Below are 17,394 nucleotides of genomic sequence, written 5' to 3' on the forward strand. Positions count from 1 at the left end.
AAAAGTTGTAATGCTCATGACTATGCAACAGCCAAATGTTCAGGATAAGATTTTTTTTTAGACATATTTATTTACTTGAGAAGAGAGGGAGAGAGAGAGAGAATGCACAGGCATGTGTTAGAGAGGGGTGGGGCAAGGGCAGAGGGAGAGAGCGAATCCCTGCTGAGTGCGGAGCTTGATGCAGGGCTCTATCCCAGGAGCTTGGGACCATGACCTGACCCAAAAGCAAGAGTCAGCTGCTTAACTGACTGTGTCATCCAGGCACTCCGGAATAAGATTTAAAAAGCAATTTTTTTTTGCGGGCTTACTGTTGTAAATCCTATTCTAAGTGGCCTCTATCACATTTAATTCTAAAATCAATTCTTAAAAAAATGAAAAATAGAACCTATTCTAAAAGTACATATTCCTATGATCCTCAGAGTTTGGGAAACACAGGCAGAAGAGAGGTTAAGTAGGGGCCCCTAGGTGGCTCAGTCGGTTAAGCTTCTGCCTTCGGCTCAGACATTATAATTGAGGGCAACTGGCAGGCTCGGTTAGTGGAATATGTGACTCGATCTCACGGTTATGAGTTTGAGCAATTTGTGTGTACAGCTTACTTAATTAAAATAAAAAGATGTTGTAATTGGGCTTGTTTTCTTTTTCCTTTTGACCCTTTCACCCATTTCTCCCACCTCCAACCCCCTACCTCTGGCAAACACCCATCTGTTCTGTCTAGGAGCTCAGTTTTTTCGTTTTTGTTTTGTTTCATTTAAGGTTCTCCAAGTAAGTGATGGATAGTATTTGTCTTTCTCTGTGTGGCCTGTTTGACTTAGCAGAATGCCTTCAAGGTCCAGCCATGGTGCAAGTGGAAAGATTCCATTCTTTATTCTGGCTGAGTAGTATCCAGTGTGTGTATCTACCACAATTTCTTTATTCATTCATCCACTCATGGGCACTTAGGTTGTTTCTAGTTTCCTTGTACATAACCCTGCAGTGAACACAGGGGTGCATATACCTTTTTGAGTTAATGTTTTCGTTTTCTTCGGATAAATACTCAGAAGGGGAATTCCTGGATCTTACAGGAGTTCTCTATTTAATTTTTTTGAGGATCGTCTGTACTGTGTCCCATCGTGGCTGCACCAACTTATATTCCCACTAACAGTGCACAAGAGTTTTTGTCTTCTTTACATCTTCACCAAAACTTGTCATTTCTTGTCTGTTTGAAAATGGCCATTCTAACAGGTGTGAAGTGGTGTCTCATTGTGATTTTGATTTGCATTTCCCTGGTGGTTAATGATGTTGAGCATCTTTTCATGTTCGTGTTGACCATCTGTATCTCTTCTTTAGAAATATGTCTATTTGGATCTTCCTATTTTTTTTTAATTTTATTATGTTATGTTAGTCACCATACAATACATCATTAGTTTTTGATGTAGTGATCCACGATCCATTGTTTTCGTATAACACCCTGTGCTCCATGCAGTACATGCCCTCCTTAATACCCATCACCAGGCTAACCAATCCCCCCTCCCTCCTCCCCTCTAAAACCCTGTTTGTTTCTCAGGTCCATAGTCTCTCATGGTTCATCTCTCCCTCCAATTCCCCCCGGCCATTTTTCCCTTCCTTCTCCTAATGTCCTCCATGCTATTCCTTACGTTCCACAAATAAGTGAAACCATATGATAATTGACTTTCTCTGCTTGGCTTGTTTCACTTAGCATAATCTCCTCCAGTCCCATCCATGTTGATGTAAAAGTTGGGTATTCATCCTTTTTGATGGCTGAGTAATATTCCATTGTATATATGGACCACATCTTCTTTATCCATTCATCTGTTGAAGGGCATCCCGGCTCTTTCCACAGTTTGGCTATTGCGGACATTGCTGCTATGAACATTGGGGTGCATATGGCCCTTCTTCTCACTACATCTGTGTCTTTGGGGTAAATACCCAGTAGTGCCATTGCTGGGTCATAGGGGAGCTCTATTTTTAAATTTTTGAGGAACCTCCACACTGATTTCCAAAGTGGCTGTACCAACTTGCATTCCCACCAACAGTGTAAGAGGGTTCCCCTTTCTCCACAACCTCTCCAACATTTGTTGTTTCTTTCCCTGTCCATTTTGGCCATTCTAACTGGTGTAAGGTGGTATCTCAAGATCTCCCTATTTTTAAATTAGATTGCTTGTGGGTTTTTTGGTTTTGTTTTGTTTCTGTTTTTTTTTTCTTGTTTTTTTCTTTTCCTGATTGTTTTGTTTTCTTTTGCTGTTGAGTTGCATGAGTGATATTAACCCCTCCCTTATCAGATATATGATTTGCAAATGTTTTCCCATACAGTAGGTTGCCTTTTTATTTTGTTGATGGTTTCCTTGCTGATGTCATCCCACACTTTTTTTAATTGTTTTTACTTTTGGTATCAGGTTAAAAAATCACTACCAAGACCTCTATCAAGTGGCTTTTCCCTGTGTTTTCTGTTAAGAGTTTTAGGGTTTCAGGTCTTATATTCAATTCTTGAATGCATTTGGAGTTAATTTTTTGTGTAGTGTAAGATAGTGGTGTGGTTTCATTGTTCTGCATGTGACTGTCCACTTTTCCCAGCCTTGTTGTTTAAAGAGACTGTTCTTTCCCCCTTGTATATTCTTGGCTCCTTGGTCATAAGGTACTGTACCTTAGATGGGTGGGTTTCCTTCTGGGCTCTCTCTTTTGTTCTGGTGCTCTGTGTGTGTCTGTTTTTTTGCCAACACTAGATTGTCTTGAATACTCTAGCTTTGCAATAACCTGAAATCAGTGAGTGTGATGCCTTTAGCGTTGTTCTTCTTTCTCTAGATTGCTCTGGCTACTCAGAGTCTTCTGTGGCTTCATACAAGTTTTTGGATCCTTTGTTGTATTTCTGTGAAAAATAGAATTACAATTTTGATAAGAATTGCATTGAATCTGTAGATGGTTTGGGGAAGTGTGGAGAATTTAACACCATGATTTCTTCTAATCCAAGAGCATGGAGTATCTTTCCATTTCCATGTGTTGTCTTCGTTTTCTTTCCTTAACATCTTGTAGTTTTCAGTATAAGCTTTCACGTCTTGGTGAAGTTTCTTTCTGGGTATTTTATTCTTTTTGATGCAACTTCACGTGGGATGATCTTCCCAATTTCTTTTTCTGATAGTTCGTTATTAGTGTATAGACATGCAACAGATTTTTGTATATTGATATTGGATCTTGTACCTTGATTGAATTCAGTCATTAGTTCGAACAATTTTTCTGTGGAGTCTTTAAGGTTTTCCTTATATACTCTGCCTGCCATCTGCAAATAGTGAAAGTTTTACTTTTTCCTTTCCAATTTAGATGCCTTGTTTATTTTTGTTGCATAATTTCTCTGCCTAGGTTTTCCGATACTATGTTGAATAAAAGTGGCGAGGAAAGACCAGGCAAGTTCCTAATGTAGAGGATCTTAGAGGAAATAGTAACAGCTGAAACTTTTCTCTATTGGATGTGATGTTATCTGTGGGCTTGTCCTGTATGGCCTTTATCATGTTGAGGTATGTTCCCGCTCCACTCACTCTGTTGAGAATATTGACCGTCAATGGATATTGAGTTTTTTCAAATGCTTTTTGTGCATCTCTCAAGATGGTAGCATGATTTTTATTCTTCAGTTTGTTAACGTGATGGATCACTTGGGTTGATGTGCACGTGTGAACCCTCCTTGCATTCCTGGAACAAATCCCAGGATCATAGCATATGATCCTTTCAGCATATTGGTGAACTCGGTTTGCTAGTATTTTGTTGAACATCTTTGCCTCTGTGTTCATCATGGATATTGGCCTGTAATTTTATTTTCTTGGGGTGTCCTTGTCTGGATTTGGTATCAGGATAATGTTGGACTCAGGAAATGATTTTGGAAGCTTTCTCTTCTGTTTTTTGGAAATGTTTGAGAAGGATTGGTATGAATTCTTCCCTGAATGGAAGAATTCACCAGTAAAGGCATCTGGTCCTGGAACTTGGTTTTTGGGAGGTTGTAAATTGCTGATATGGCAAGCATTGGGTTCTTTATGTAAGTGTTGAATCACTGAATTCTATTCCTGAAATTAATACTGTACTCTGTATGTCACTAGTTCGAATTTATTTATTATTTTTAAGATTTTCTTTTATTTTTTTTTGTTTTGTTTTGTTTTTTAAAGACTTTATTTGACAGAGAGAGACACAACAAGAGAGGGAACACCAGCAGGGGGATTAGGGGAGTGAGAAGCAGGTTTTCCGCCTAGCAGGGAGCCTCATGTGGGGTTCGATCCGAGGACCCTGGATGATGACCTGAGCCGAAGGCAGACGCTTAATGACTGAGCCACCTAGGCGCCCCTAAGATTTTATTTTTATGAGAGAGAGAGGGACCATGGACAGCAGGAGGGGTAGAGGGAGAGGAGGAGAGAGAGAGTCTCAAGAAGACTCCATGCTGAGTTTGGAGCCTGGCCTGCGGCTCAGTCACATGCCCCTGAGATCATAGCATGAGCCGGAACCAAGAGTTGGATGCTCAACCTACTGAGCCATCAGGTGCCGCAAGGAACTAGAATTGAAATAAAAACTTATAACATAAATATGAATAAATAAAGCTCTGATTCTTTGAGGTTGTCCAAATTGTTGCTGTGTACTCTTCACAATAGTTCCTTTGAGCCTTTGTTTTGGTGGTGTCCATTGTGATATGTTAGCCAACTAGAAATCGTGGTTTTGAATAGCCTTGGTGTGACTGTTCTCAGCGAGAGCGAGGTGAGTGGCTTGGGGAAGGGGAGCAGGAGGGCCGTGTGATTGCTGACCAAGGGGGACCCCAGGCTGTGCCGCATGGATGCCCCTGCTCTGCAATAGCCATCGTTCCCTCCCCCTTCTCACTTGTGTTCGTGGCGCCTGTCACAGGGGACCCGTCAATGCCCCACATCGTGGCCCAGGTGGTGCCCGTCAAAAAAACACCAAATGGAACAAATGGCATGGCCTGAAACCTGTTACATTTGCAAAATTCTAGTGAGAATTCTGTGTTCAGGAACCTCTGGTAATTTCCTAAGTTGGTACTTAATCTTGGTGTTAAAAAATGAAGGGGTACGCAGGTCTCGCTGCTTCACATGGTGATTTTCTGGTTGGGATTTACTTTGTGCTAGGGGAGGTCATAGAACGAGACAGAACATCTCTCTTTGCACGGTAGCCCAGCCCCACCCATAGCATCTGGCTGTGAGCTGTGGGTAGATCGTGTGCCCTGGGGTGAAATTGTGAGACCTGGAACAAGATCATCTCACCAGCAGGGGCCTGAAGCCAGTGTAGGGATACACCCCTGCAAGCTGCTTTGCATTGCTGGGGGGATTACAGAATGATCATTTGATCCCTGTCCGTGTTCGAAAATGGCCAAGTCATTATTGTGAAATCTGAAAATCAGGTCCTCCTGAGAGAAGAGAATCCTTCACCAATGTTGGTGGGGCCCTGAAACCCTGCCACTCCATTCATGTCATCTTCCCTGAGTGCCTGCCCTGGGCAAGGCAAGGGCTTTGGGGGGAGGCCAAGATAGATGCAGTCCCGGCGTCCAGGGGCCCAGGTTCCCATCAAGGCGTGTGGCCTGTCAACAAGTATGTGGTGAGCAGAACAGAGAGGGGAAGGCACTCCGTGCCGTTTGAGGGGCTAGAGGAAGGTTTCCTGTGCCATTTGAGGGTGATGTCACTGACGCATGGCCCTCCTGTCCACCCCGCGGGGTACCAGATCGCCACCGCCTGGCCGGCAGTAGCCCCAGCACGTTCACCACTGTGGAGGTGGGTGCCATGGTGAGGCAGTTCATGGGCACCAAGCTGGCCCTGGAGTCAGCATACATCTTCAGGCTGCCGGCCAAGATGAGGCAGGGCTGGGCAAGCTGCTGTAGGCCCCCGTCGTCACCACTGAGAAGAGAGGTAAGACCCGAGGCCCAAGTCCACTGTCGTGGTGCTACAGGGAGGAGAGCTGGGCAGGAAACGGAGCCGGGAACTTGCATGGTCCACGATGTCCAGGTCAGGCCCTGTACCGTCACGTGTCTACACAGCCTGACATTTATCAGCCAGGCAGGAATGTCCCCAGTTTAATGCTAGAGACTCGGCTCAGAAAGGTTGTGTAACTGGCCCAGGGTGGCTCTGAGTCACTGTGTTGGAGGGCAGCTCCCTGAAGCCAGGCACTTGGTCTCTGATGTTCAAAACCATGTGCCCAGCTGAGCAGGTGCTCATTAAAGTTTCCTGTGGAACAATCGTAGGGAGAACTGTCTTCATGGACGCCGCTTCTGTTGCAAACATTGGCGAGATGCTTATTGTACATTGTCTTGGTTTATCCTCACCAAAGCCTGGGGAACAAAGCTCTGTGAGCCCCAGTTCTACAGAAGAAGTGGGGGCCCAGACAGCTTCAGTCATTTCTTGCTGTGGGGCAGTGATGTGAACACCCTTCATAGACCCCCCCCGACCCCCTTTTCCCACACCAATCTTCTGTGAGTTCCCATCTCGGCAAGCCCCTGACATGCCCTTCAGCCTCACTGTGGAATCTACCTCGGCAGGCTCCCTAACCAAGGCCACCCCAATTCCAGGTGTGGAGGTCAGGGCCAGACCCAGAGGTCTGAGGGAAGAGGACGACAGGAAGGCACTTGCATGCAGAGCCAACGGGTGCGCGCCGAGAGATGGCCTGTCCTACCTCCCATCTGGGAGTGCCTAGCGCCAGGCTCTGGAGCTGTGTGACCTTAGGCAAGGCCCTTCCCCTCTCTGTGCCCTGGCGCCCACCTGGTGGCCTCTCGGGAAGCACCCAAGGGCCAGCACCATCCACGTGGTGCCATGGCCTTGCTCAGAGTGTGAGCCGGTGTCCCCGCGTGTGATCACTCTAGGACAAGATCTAGAGCAGATGGTTTAAGTGAGGCAGGGGTTGAACCCAGAGTGCTTGAAAAACAATCCAAAGGGCTGATCTGACACCTACCAAAGATAGAAGGCAAAAGAGGCCGGCGTGCACTGAGCTCTTGCCACCTTCTGGCCACCTTCCAGGCATTGCAGCCCATTGCTCTCTCTACTTCCACACATCAGGCCGAACCTGTCCTCTAGGGTTTTTGTGGAGGCTTCATTCCATAGGCTAGACTGATGAAAGCATTGGCCATTGGCCATTGATTGAACCTCCAGCCCCTCTCCCGTCCTCAGAAGTCATGGGTGGGACCAAAAGTTCCAACCCTCTGATCACAACGTTGGTTGTCCTGGTGACCAGCCCACATCCTCATTAACATGACAAGAGGCACCTTTGTCACTCTGGACAAAGACGTGTATATGAGAAACAAGTTTTCTCATCTGAATGGCTAAATAGATATTCTTCTTACAAGTCACAACATTGCAAACATGGCTCCAGTCTCTGCTTCTGTGCTCACAGGACGCCCTCCCAGCGGTGTGTCCAAATTTCTCTCCTCTTCTAAGGATGTTTGGATCGCCTTATTGCCTCACTATTTGTCAAATGATTGCTGGATCCTAAATTGCTTCTCAAAATATGCCTTTCTTCATGTTCAGCAACGGATCATGTCGAACACTTGGGCTCCCCATGTGAATTAGCTATTATAATACCTTGCTCATGTTCATCTGTCCAGAGTTTGCAGTTACATTTACAAGCAGCTTTGCTGTTAGTGACCTTCAAGCTTGAAGTTAGTCCTCTTGACTTTAGGTGTCATTGAAAAGACCCCTCGATGCTTTGTTTTGGGGTTTTGGGGGCATCGGTAGGTTTAGCTTGTATTTGTAGGACCCAGGACTCTATACATGCATTTATGTCAGGTAGATTTCTAGAAGTGTAATTGTTGGGTTAAAAGGCAAGTGCATTGAAAACCTTGATAAATAAAACCAAATTGCCCTCCAAAAAAGAAACCAGTCCCTGGATTAGGGTGCTTCCTACTGCACTGTGACTTGCTCTTAACTGCAAGGTCTGCAAAACCCTGTGTCCATATAAGCTGGCATCTACAGGTACCAGGGGTTAGAACACCAACGTATCTTTTTGGAGGACACAGTTCAACCCACAACAGAGCAGTTTTCGTACAACAAAGCTGTGGCCTCTACTCTGAGACCAGGACAGCATTTCCTAAGATGCTGGTGGCATCCTATAGACAGCGGCTGTGTAGGCATCACTGAGAATTCAGCGTGCATCCATCTCTGGACAAGCTTCACCGCCCTGCTGCAGCCAGGGGTCATGGGCGTGCCCTTTGTCCATCTGTCTGGTCACAGCTTGAGCGGTTCTTGTCCTTATTTGCTGAGTATTCCAGAGGAGACCCGGGACCCAGAGCCCCTGGCCGCCTGGCCTGCACTCTGGCTGCTGCAGCCCTCCCCAGACTAATTAACCAACAGAAATTGACGGGAGGGAGAATGTGAGCTGGGCATCTCTGTGTGCATCCTGGTGTGGGTTAAATTCTGAGATTCAGGGCCTGGCTACCACCATTCATGTTCCACAGGGTGTCAAAATGTCAAATGAGCACCTGCCCTACCCTAGGCCTGCCCTTCATTGCCACCTGACATTGGAGGGACCACGGGGCTTCCAGCTTAGGTCTGAGTCAGGGCAGAATAGGGGTGATCTGGCATGCAGAGCACTCACTGCACGCCCCGCCCCCAGTGAGGCTGCCACAAACCTGGGTGGGAGATGCCCTGGAGGGCCAGAGGAGATGGGGCTCACCTCCAGGGGGCACAGCCACTGGGGTGGACAGGTCTCTGTGGCAGCCCAGGTGTGCACGGAGAGGGCTGGCCCATGGAGAGCTCCTGGGCTTTGGGGACTTGCACCCAGTGTGGCGATCAGGGGGGGCTTCACGGAGGAGGAGCCATTTGAGATAGGTTGTCAGGGAAAAGGGATTTCACCGAGGACACAAGGGAACGTAAGATTTACAAGGGCCCAGCAAAGCTAAATGTTCAAGGAGTGGGAAGAGCGAGGTGTTCCCAGGCCAGCTGACCCCTGTCTCTTTCCACCTGTAGCTCCGAGAAACACCGGTGCTACGACGTCATCCTGACGGCCTACAACATCATCGGCGAGAGCCCAGTAGCGCGCCCGTGGAGGTGTTCGTCGGCGAGGCCGGTAAGCTCCGGGTGCCCCCGCCTTCTGGGAGGCCTGGCCTGGCGCTCTCAGGGGCTGAGCAGCGTGCCCATGTTGAGGAGCATGGTGCCTGTGCGAGGCTAGGAGGCTCCGGCGTGGGTCAGCGTGGGGAGGGGTGTCGGAAGCGCCGGCGGGCACCTGCGGGGAACACGGTGGCATCAGTGGTGTCAGCGGCGGCAGCAGTAGTGCTGGCCGTCAGTCGGAGTCAGCGTTCGGCAGCAGCGCAAGCTCCCGGCAGCAGAGGCAGCAGCCGTATGAGCAGCGGGTGGCGGCGTCGGTATGTGGCAGCGGGCGGCGGTGGAGGCAGGGGCGGCAGGAAGCGGTGGGGCGCAGGCAGCTGGCGCCGCAGGCAGGCAAGAGCCGGCAAACGGCAGGCAGGCGGCAACAGGAAGCGGCCACAGCGGTTTCAGGTGGCGGTGGCAGGAAGCGGCGGAAGACAGCGGAGGCAGGCTGCGGGGGAAGGTGGCAGGAGGAGGGAGGCTGCAGTGGCGGCCGGCAGTGCGGGCAGCCGGTTCCAGGTGCCAGCGGTAGGCAGGCGGAGGCGGCAGGTAGGAGGTAGCAGGTGCAGGCTGCAGTAAGCAGCGGCTGGCAGGCAGGCCACGGCAGGCAAGGGCCGCGGGTGGTGCCAGGACATAGCAGGCGGCGGCAGCAGGCAGTCGGCGGGGGCAGGCAGGCGGCAGGATGCGGAGGCAGGCAGGCGGCCACGGATGCCGGCGGGCAGCAGGCGGCGGGCGCAGGCAAGGGCGGTGGGTGGCAGAAGGCAGGTGGTGGCGGCAGTGGTAGTACTGAGTGGTGGCGGCAGCAGGCAGGCGGTGGCAGGCGGCGGTGGCAGCACTGGTGGGCAGTGGCGGCAGGCAGCGGCAGGCAGGTGGTGGCAGTTGGTGGCAGCCGGCAGCAGGCAGCAGGAGAGGTGGCAGCGGTGACAGCACCAGCGGGTGGCATTTGCGGCTGCAGCGGCTGCAGGGGCGGCAAGCGCTGCAGGGGCGCCAGCTTTGGGCAGCCCCGGGACATTGGGTGGCAGTGTGTGGCAGCCTCAGCAGCAGGTGCCATTGGCTTCAGCCGGAGTCACAGGCGGGGGAAGCAGGCGCCGCGATAGGGGCGGGGTCAGCAGCAGGCGGGTCAGCGGCGGCAGCGTGAGTCAGCGTGGGGAGGGGCGCCTGAAGCGCCGGCGGGCATAGTCTGGTTACGGGGCGGCGTCAGCGGCGGCAGCGGCGTCAGCAGTAGTGCTGGCGTCAGTCGCCTTCAGCGTTGGGCAGCAGCGGAAGCTCCGGGCAGCAGAGGCAGCAGCAGGAGTATCAGCAGCGGGCGGCGGCAGCGGTAGGTGCCGGGTTAGTGGGGCCAGTATGTGGCAGCGGGAGGCGGTGGAGGCAGTGGAGGCAGGGGGCGGCAGTAAGCGGTGGGGGCAGGGAGGCAGGTAGCGGCAGGCAAGTGTGGTGGGCGGCGGCGGCGGTAGGTGATTGCAGGCGGCGGCAGGAAGCGGTGGCAGGCTGTGGTAAGCAACGGCAGGCAGGCAAGGGCGGCGGGCGGTGGAAGGAGATAGCAGGCGGCGGCGGCGGCAGGGGGCGGGGGCAGTCAGGCTGCGGCAGGCAGGTGGCAGGCAGTTGCAGGCAGGCTGCAGCACTGGGGATCCGCAGTAGCCGCAGGTGGCAACAGGTGGTGGCGGCAGGAAGCGGCGGCGGGCAGGTGGTGGCGGCTGGCAGGCCCCGGCTAGAGGCAGGCAGGGGGCGGCGGTGCCAAGAGGTGGCAGACGGGGGCAGGCAGTGGTAAGCGGCAGGAGGAATCGGCGGCAGGGCCAGGCAGCAGCGTTAGGTAGGCGTCAGCGGTAGGCATGTGGTGGCGGTGGGCTGCCGTGGCGGGTAGTGGTAAGTGGCAGCAGGCGGGGTTAGGCGGCGGTGGTAGGTAAGCAGCAGCAGGCCGTGGTGGGCTGCAGGCAGCAGGGGCCAGGCAGGAAGCGGCGGCTGATAATCGCAGCCAGCCATAAGCGGTGGCAGAAAGCGGCGGCAGTTGGGGGCAGGTGGCAGGGGGAGGCGAGCCACAGTGGGGGCAGGCAGTATGGGCAGCAGGCGGCAGTGGCCGCAGGCAGCGGAGGCAAGCGGGCTGCAGGGGGCAGCGGCAGCAGGTGGCGGCGGTAGGTTGGCAGCGTTGGCAGGCACCGTCGAGTTTAGGCAGCGGAGGCTGGTGGCAGCAGAGGAGGTGGCAGGTGGCGGGCTGCAGGTGGCGGCGGTAGACAGCGGTAAACGGCAGCAGGGGGTGCAGGCAGGCAGGCGGAGGCAAGGGGATGCAGGCAAGGGTGGCAGGCAGCAGCGGCAGGAAGCGGTGGCAGGCAGGTGGCTGGGGCGGTAGGCAGCGGTAACTGGCAGCAGCTGGCGGGGGCAGCGGCCCGGTGGCGGTAGGGGCAGGGTCAGTGCTGGGCAGCCAGCGCCAGCAAGCAGCAGGCGGCAGAGGGCGGCAGCGTGGGCCAGCCGTGTTGGCGGTCAGCAGCAGCATCTGCGATGGGCAGCGGGTGTCAGTGGCGGTAGCTGGGGGCAGTGGTGGTATGGCTGGGAGCAGAGGGAGCCAGGGGCAGTGGCGTCCTTGGAACCCTAGCATACTGCCGTTCCGAGGAAGAGGTGCCCCTCAGCCTGGTATCTGCAGGGGACACAGGGGGCCACCCAGGACCCAGAGGCCGAGCCTGAGGCGGAGTGCCAAGCCCTGCTTCCTCCCATTGGGGAGGCCAGGTGAGTTCGGCCTCTACCCTGGGCCTAAGCTTCAGTCTCTCCATCTGTAAAGTGGGCAGAATAGCAAAACCTTAGGGTTATGGTGCAGATTTAACGTAGGTAATGGGTTTCCTCTAGACTGGTTCAGAGTACAGGTTGTCATTCCTCTTATTCCACTTCCAGCTGTGTGACCTTGAGCAAGATAGGTAATCGCCAGGCCTCAGAATTCTCATGTGAGAGATGGGCCTGCAAAGAGGACCTATATAGGCTTGTTTTGGGGATTTAGTGAAGTAGTACACAGAATCCATTTCCAAAGTCAATGTAAATCATGGTTCCTGGCACGAGATAAGTGCAGTACGAGTCTTTGGGATTAATATCACAGAAGTATTAGTTATTGTTATTGCTAGCACCGGGGAAGGAACACCGTGATTGCAATCCTCATGATTATCTTCGTGAGTTAATTGAGGAGCTGCTCTGTGCCTGGCGCTGGCTAAGCATTCTACACCCTTTATCAGTTTGCACATCTCCATGGGCTAGGATCCTGATAGGCCTCTGAGTCTTAGAGACGCAGATAATGCTTGGAACCAGATTTCAAGCCCTTGTCATTGCAGCTCCAAAACCTGTGCTTCCAACCTCTCCATGATTGGGGCGTATCCGAAACCCTCATGCCTCTCTGCTTGACTCTGCACCTTACAGCTTAGGATAGGGCCTAACCCAGAGGAATACAGAGGGATAAGTATTCTCTATTTCTGTTACCGTCGTAGTCTTTATTCACTCGCAGTGCTTTATGGGCACAGATGTAACGGTGGTGGTTAGTGATTCAGATCAAGAGCTGACAGACCATCCCAACTGAGAGAAATGAGACCCATTTTATGTGCTCCTCTCCCCCTAGAATGACGGTCAAGAGACAGTGATGACTCAGAGGTTGCCAGTGAGTTAAAGAAGTTGGCTGCCCAGCCGCAAGAGCCTGAGTAGACAGCAGCGGCGACCTTTGGTAGCATCTCAAAAGACACCTACACGATGGAACATGCCCAGGGATTTGGAAAACCGGTAAGGCACTTTCCATACACCCTGCATTGTTCTTCCTCAACTTCAGTATCTCCCAGGAACTCCCTGCTTCTTCCTGTACCCCTAAGCGGGATGCAGTGCCCACTGCTCTGGGTAGAGAGGAGCCCAGCACTTTACATGCTGTTCTGTGCACGCACTCACCAGTGTACAAAGCTCTCCTTTAGCCTCTGTGAGGAACAGGAGGGCAGTTTCCCGCACAGATTTGGGCAGGTCCCTGCACTTTCTGAGTCCCCTGAACAATGGTGTACGGCTTACCTGTTTAAATCCAGTTTTGTCTTGGAGTGTTTTACAAGACCTTTTCCTTAGGATAACTTGTAAGATCACTCTCTTTACAACGTCGAAGCTTGTAATACAGTGTTATTAACTATAGCCGCCATGTTGTACGTTACATCCTGTGACTGACTTACTTTATACCTGTAAGTTTGAACCTTTGACCCCTGTCACCCATTTCACACCCATCCCCCTGCCTGTCAACCACCAATCTGACTGCTGTATCTTTAAGCTCAGTTTTTTGGTAATTTTAGATTACATATAGAAGTGTTGTCATAGAGTATTTGTCTCTGACTTCCTTCAGTTAGGATCGTGCCCTCAGGGTCCATCCATGTTGCTGTAAAAAGAACGATTTCGTTTTTTGTTATGGCTAAAGAGTATTGCAGCGTCTACATACACCACATCTTCCTTATCGATTCATCCCTCCGTGGACATGTAGGTTGTCCTCCTATCTTAGCTGTTATGAATAATGCTGCAGTGAACATGGGGGTTCAGATATCTTTTCAAATGGGTGTTTTTGTTTTCTTTGGCTAAATGGCCAGGAGAAAAATTGCTGGATTGTAGGCTCGTTCTAGTTTTAATGTTTTGAGGAGCCTGCATACTCTTTTCCACAGTGGATGCACCTACCTACGTTCCCACCAACAGCTCACTGGGGTTCCCTTTCGGCCACATCCTTGCTAACATTTGTTATTTCTCATCTTTTTGATACTAAGTTTTCTAACCAGTGTGAGGTGCTATCCCATTGTTGTTTTGATTTGTATTTCCCTGATGATTCATGATGTTGAGCATCTTTTCACTGTTGGCTCTCTGGATGTCTTCTCTGGATAATGTCCATTTGGATAATCCTCCCACTTTTTATCCACTTTGTTTTTTGCTGTAGTTATTGAGTGTAGGAGTGCTTTATATGTACTGGATACTAATCTTTTTTTTTTTTTTTTAAGATTTATTTATTTATTTATTTGAGAGAGAGATTGAGATAGAGAGCATGAGAGGGGGGAGGGTCAGAGGGAGAAGCAGACTCCCTGCTGAGCAGGGAGCCTGACGTGGGACTCGATCCCGGGACTCTGGGATCATGACCTAAGCCGAAGGCAGTCGCTTAACCAACTGAGCCACCCAGGCGCCCCTCCATACAAATTTTAAAGATTCTTTGCCTTATGTCTGTAAAACGTGTTTCGTATTTTGGTAAGAATTGCATTCAATCTCTAGACGGTTTTGGGTAGTATAGACATTTTAACACTTAATTCTTCTAATCCATGAGCATGGAATGTCGATTTACTTGTGTTGTCTTCCGTTTCTTTCCTTAGTGTCTTACAGTTTTCAGTATATAGGCTTTCACCTCCTTGGTTAAATTTATCTTTAAGTGTTTTTTGTTTTTTTTGATGCAGTTTTAAATATGATTTTTTAAATTCATTTTCCTGTTCATTATTAGTATATAAAAATGGAACATATTTTTATGTACTTTTTATCTTGCAACTTTATTGAATCTGTTTAATAGTTTTTTTCATGTTGTTTTTAGGGTTTTTTTACATATAAAATGTCATTTGAATATAGTGACCGTTACTTCTTCCTTTCCAATTTGGATGTATTTTATTTCTTTATTATTCTTGTGTAATTGCTCTGGCTGGGATTTCCAGTAGTATAGTTGACCGTTGTCCATCGTCGGTTTGAATTGTGTGGTCCACTTAATACATTTTTTATTCAGTAAATACAGGCATTGCTTGTAAAGGTATTGTCCTTTTGAATTTTTTTTTCTTTTAAAATGATTATTTATATTCTACTTACTTAACATACAGTGCAATATTGGTTTCAGGAGAATTCCGTGATTCATGACTTGCTTACAACCCCTACTACTCATCATAACAGTGCCCTCCTTAATCCCATCACCCAGCTAGACCATCCCCCAAACACCTCCCCTCTGTCAAATCTCTGTTTTCCAGCATCAAGAGTTTCTTACAGTTTGTTTCCCTCTCTGTTCTTTGTATCCCCCCTCCCATTTGTTGATCTATTTTGTTTCTTAAATCCATAGGAGTGAAATCACATGGCATTCGTCTTTCTCTGACTCACTTATTTTGCTTAGCATAATACACTCTAGCTTCATCAGGATTTTTTTTTTAAAGAATTTATTTATTTCTTTTTCTTTTTTTTTTTTAATTTTATTATGTTTTGTTAGTCACCATACAATACATCATTACTTTTTGATGTAGTGATCCACGGTCCATTGTTTTCGTATAACACCCAGTGCTCCATGCAGTACGTGCCCTCCTTAATACCCATCACTGGGCTAACCAATCCCCCCCGCCCCCCTCTAAAACCCTGTGTGTTTCTCAGGTCCATAGTCTTTCATGGTTCATCTCTCCCTCCAATCTCCCCCCCCATTTTTCCCTTCCTTCTCCTAATGTCCTCCATGTTTTCCTTATGTTCCACAAATAAGTGAAACCATGTGATAATTGACTTTCTCTGCTTGACTTACTTCACTTAGCGTAATCTTCTCCAGTCCCATCCATGTTGATGTAAAAGGTGGGTATTCATCCTTTCTGATGGCTGAGTAATATTCCATTGTATATATGGACCACATCTTCTTTATCCATTCATCTGTTGAAGGGTATCTCGGCTCTTTCCACAGTTTGGCTATTGCGGACATTGCTGCTATGAACATTGGGGTGCATATGGCCCTTCTTTTCACTACATCTGTGTCTTTGGGGCAAATACCCAGGAGTGCAATTGCTGGGTCATAGGGTACCTCTATTTTTAAATTTTTGAGGAACCTCCACACTATTATTTTTTGACAGAGAGAGACACAGCAAGGGAGGGAACACAAGCAGGGGGAGTTGGAAAGGAAGAAGGAGGCTCCCCACAGTCTTTGGATCCAATGCGGGGCTCGATCCCAGGACCCTGGGATCATGACCTGAGCCGAAGGCAGACGCTTAATAACTGAGCCCCAAGCTCCATCAGGATTTTCTTAATCACACTCTTTTTCTCTAGCTTACTTTGTTGTAAGAATACAGTCTATAATACATATAACATTCAGAATATCTCTGAATCAAATCTTTGTGTTCCTGATAACTTTTCTGGTCAACAGTAGGATATTAGTAGTTCAGTTTTGGGTGACTCAAAAGTATTCTCAGATTTTCACCTGCATAGGGGTTGGCAACACTAATCCCTGCATTGTTCAAGGGCCAACTGTATGTTGAATAAAAGTGGCGAGAGTGTGCATCCTTGTCTTGTTCCTGATCTTAGAGGAGAAGCTTTCGGCTTTCACTCTTGCATAGGACGTGGCTTCTCAGGTATGGCCTTTATTAGGTTGAGTTACATTCTCTGTATACCTGCTTTGTTGAGAACTTTTATCAAAATGGGTGTTGCGTTTTGTCAGATGCTTTTTCTGTATTGGTGGAGAAGATCATATGATTTTTACCCTTTGTTTTGTTAATGTGGCCTATTTCTTTGATTGATTTGTGGATGTTGAACCCCCCTTGCATCCCTGAAATAAATCTGACTTGTTCATACTTCTTCCTGTATTGTTGAATTTCGTTTGCTGTTATTTTGTTGAGGATTTTTATATCTATGTTCATCACAGACACGGGTCTGTAATTTTCTTTTCTTGTGGTATTTTGGTAGGGTTTGATAAGGGCAATGCTGGCCTCCTAAAAGGAGTTGAGAAGCATTCTTTCCTCTTGTATTTGTGGAAAAGTTTGAGAAGGATTGGTATTCATTTTTCTTTGAAAATTTGGTAGAATTCACCAGGAAAGCCATCTGGACTCCTGACTGTTGAGAGGTTTTTAATTACTCATTTTTTTTCCCTACTGGTAATTGGTCTGTTCAGAATTTCTGTCTCTTCATGATTCATTCTTGGAAGGTTGTGTGTTTCTTGGAATTTATCCTTTTCTTTTGGATTGTCAAACTTGTTGGGGTGTAATTGTTCACAGTAGTCTCTTATGAGCCTTTGTCTATGGTATCAGTGGAAACATCTCTTTCATTTCTGATTATGTGCACTCATTCTTTTTTTTTTACCTTGAGGCTAGCTGAAAATTTGTCAGCTTTTTTCTTTTCTTTCTTTTTTTTTAAGATTTTATTTATTTATTTGAGACAGAGAGAATGAGAGAGACAGAGAGCACATGAGAGGGCGGGAGGGTCAGAGGGTCAGAGGGAGAGGGCGGGAGGGTCAGAGGGAGGGTCAGCAGGGAGCCCGATGCGGGACTCGATCCCAGGACTCCAGGATCATGACCTGATCTGAAGGCAGTCACTTAACCAACTGAGCCACCCAGGCGCCCTCAGCTTTTTTCTTTTCAATGAACCAGCTCTTTTGTTGATCTTTCTA

General features: G+C 48.9%; 1 protein-coding gene across 1 annotated transcript; it reads right to left on the minus strand.

Moving 5' to 3' along the window:
• Positions 1 to 9,212: 9,212 nt before the first annotated feature.
• LOC118024991 (extensin-like) lies at positions 9,213 to 11,634 on the minus strand. The gene is made up of 3 exons (XM_035027347.1): positions 10,839 to 11,634; positions 10,233 to 10,752; positions 9,213 to 10,002 (listed from the first exon to the last, which is right to left on the minus strand). Exons 1-3 carry the CDS (start codon positions 11,632 to 11,634, stop codon positions 9,213 to 9,215), a joined length of 2,106 nt encoding a protein of 701 aa, XP_034883238.1.
• Positions 11,635 to 17,394: the final 5,760 nt, after the last annotated feature.

The sequence above is a fragment of the Mirounga leonina genome, unplaced genomic scaffold (genome assembly GCF_011800145.1).
Source record: "Mirounga leonina isolate KUSES-001 unplaced genomic scaffold, KU_Mleo_1.0 Mir_101450, whole genome shotgun sequence".
Classification (NCBI taxonomy): Eukaryota; Metazoa; Chordata; class Mammalia; order Carnivora; family Phocidae; genus Mirounga; species Mirounga leonina.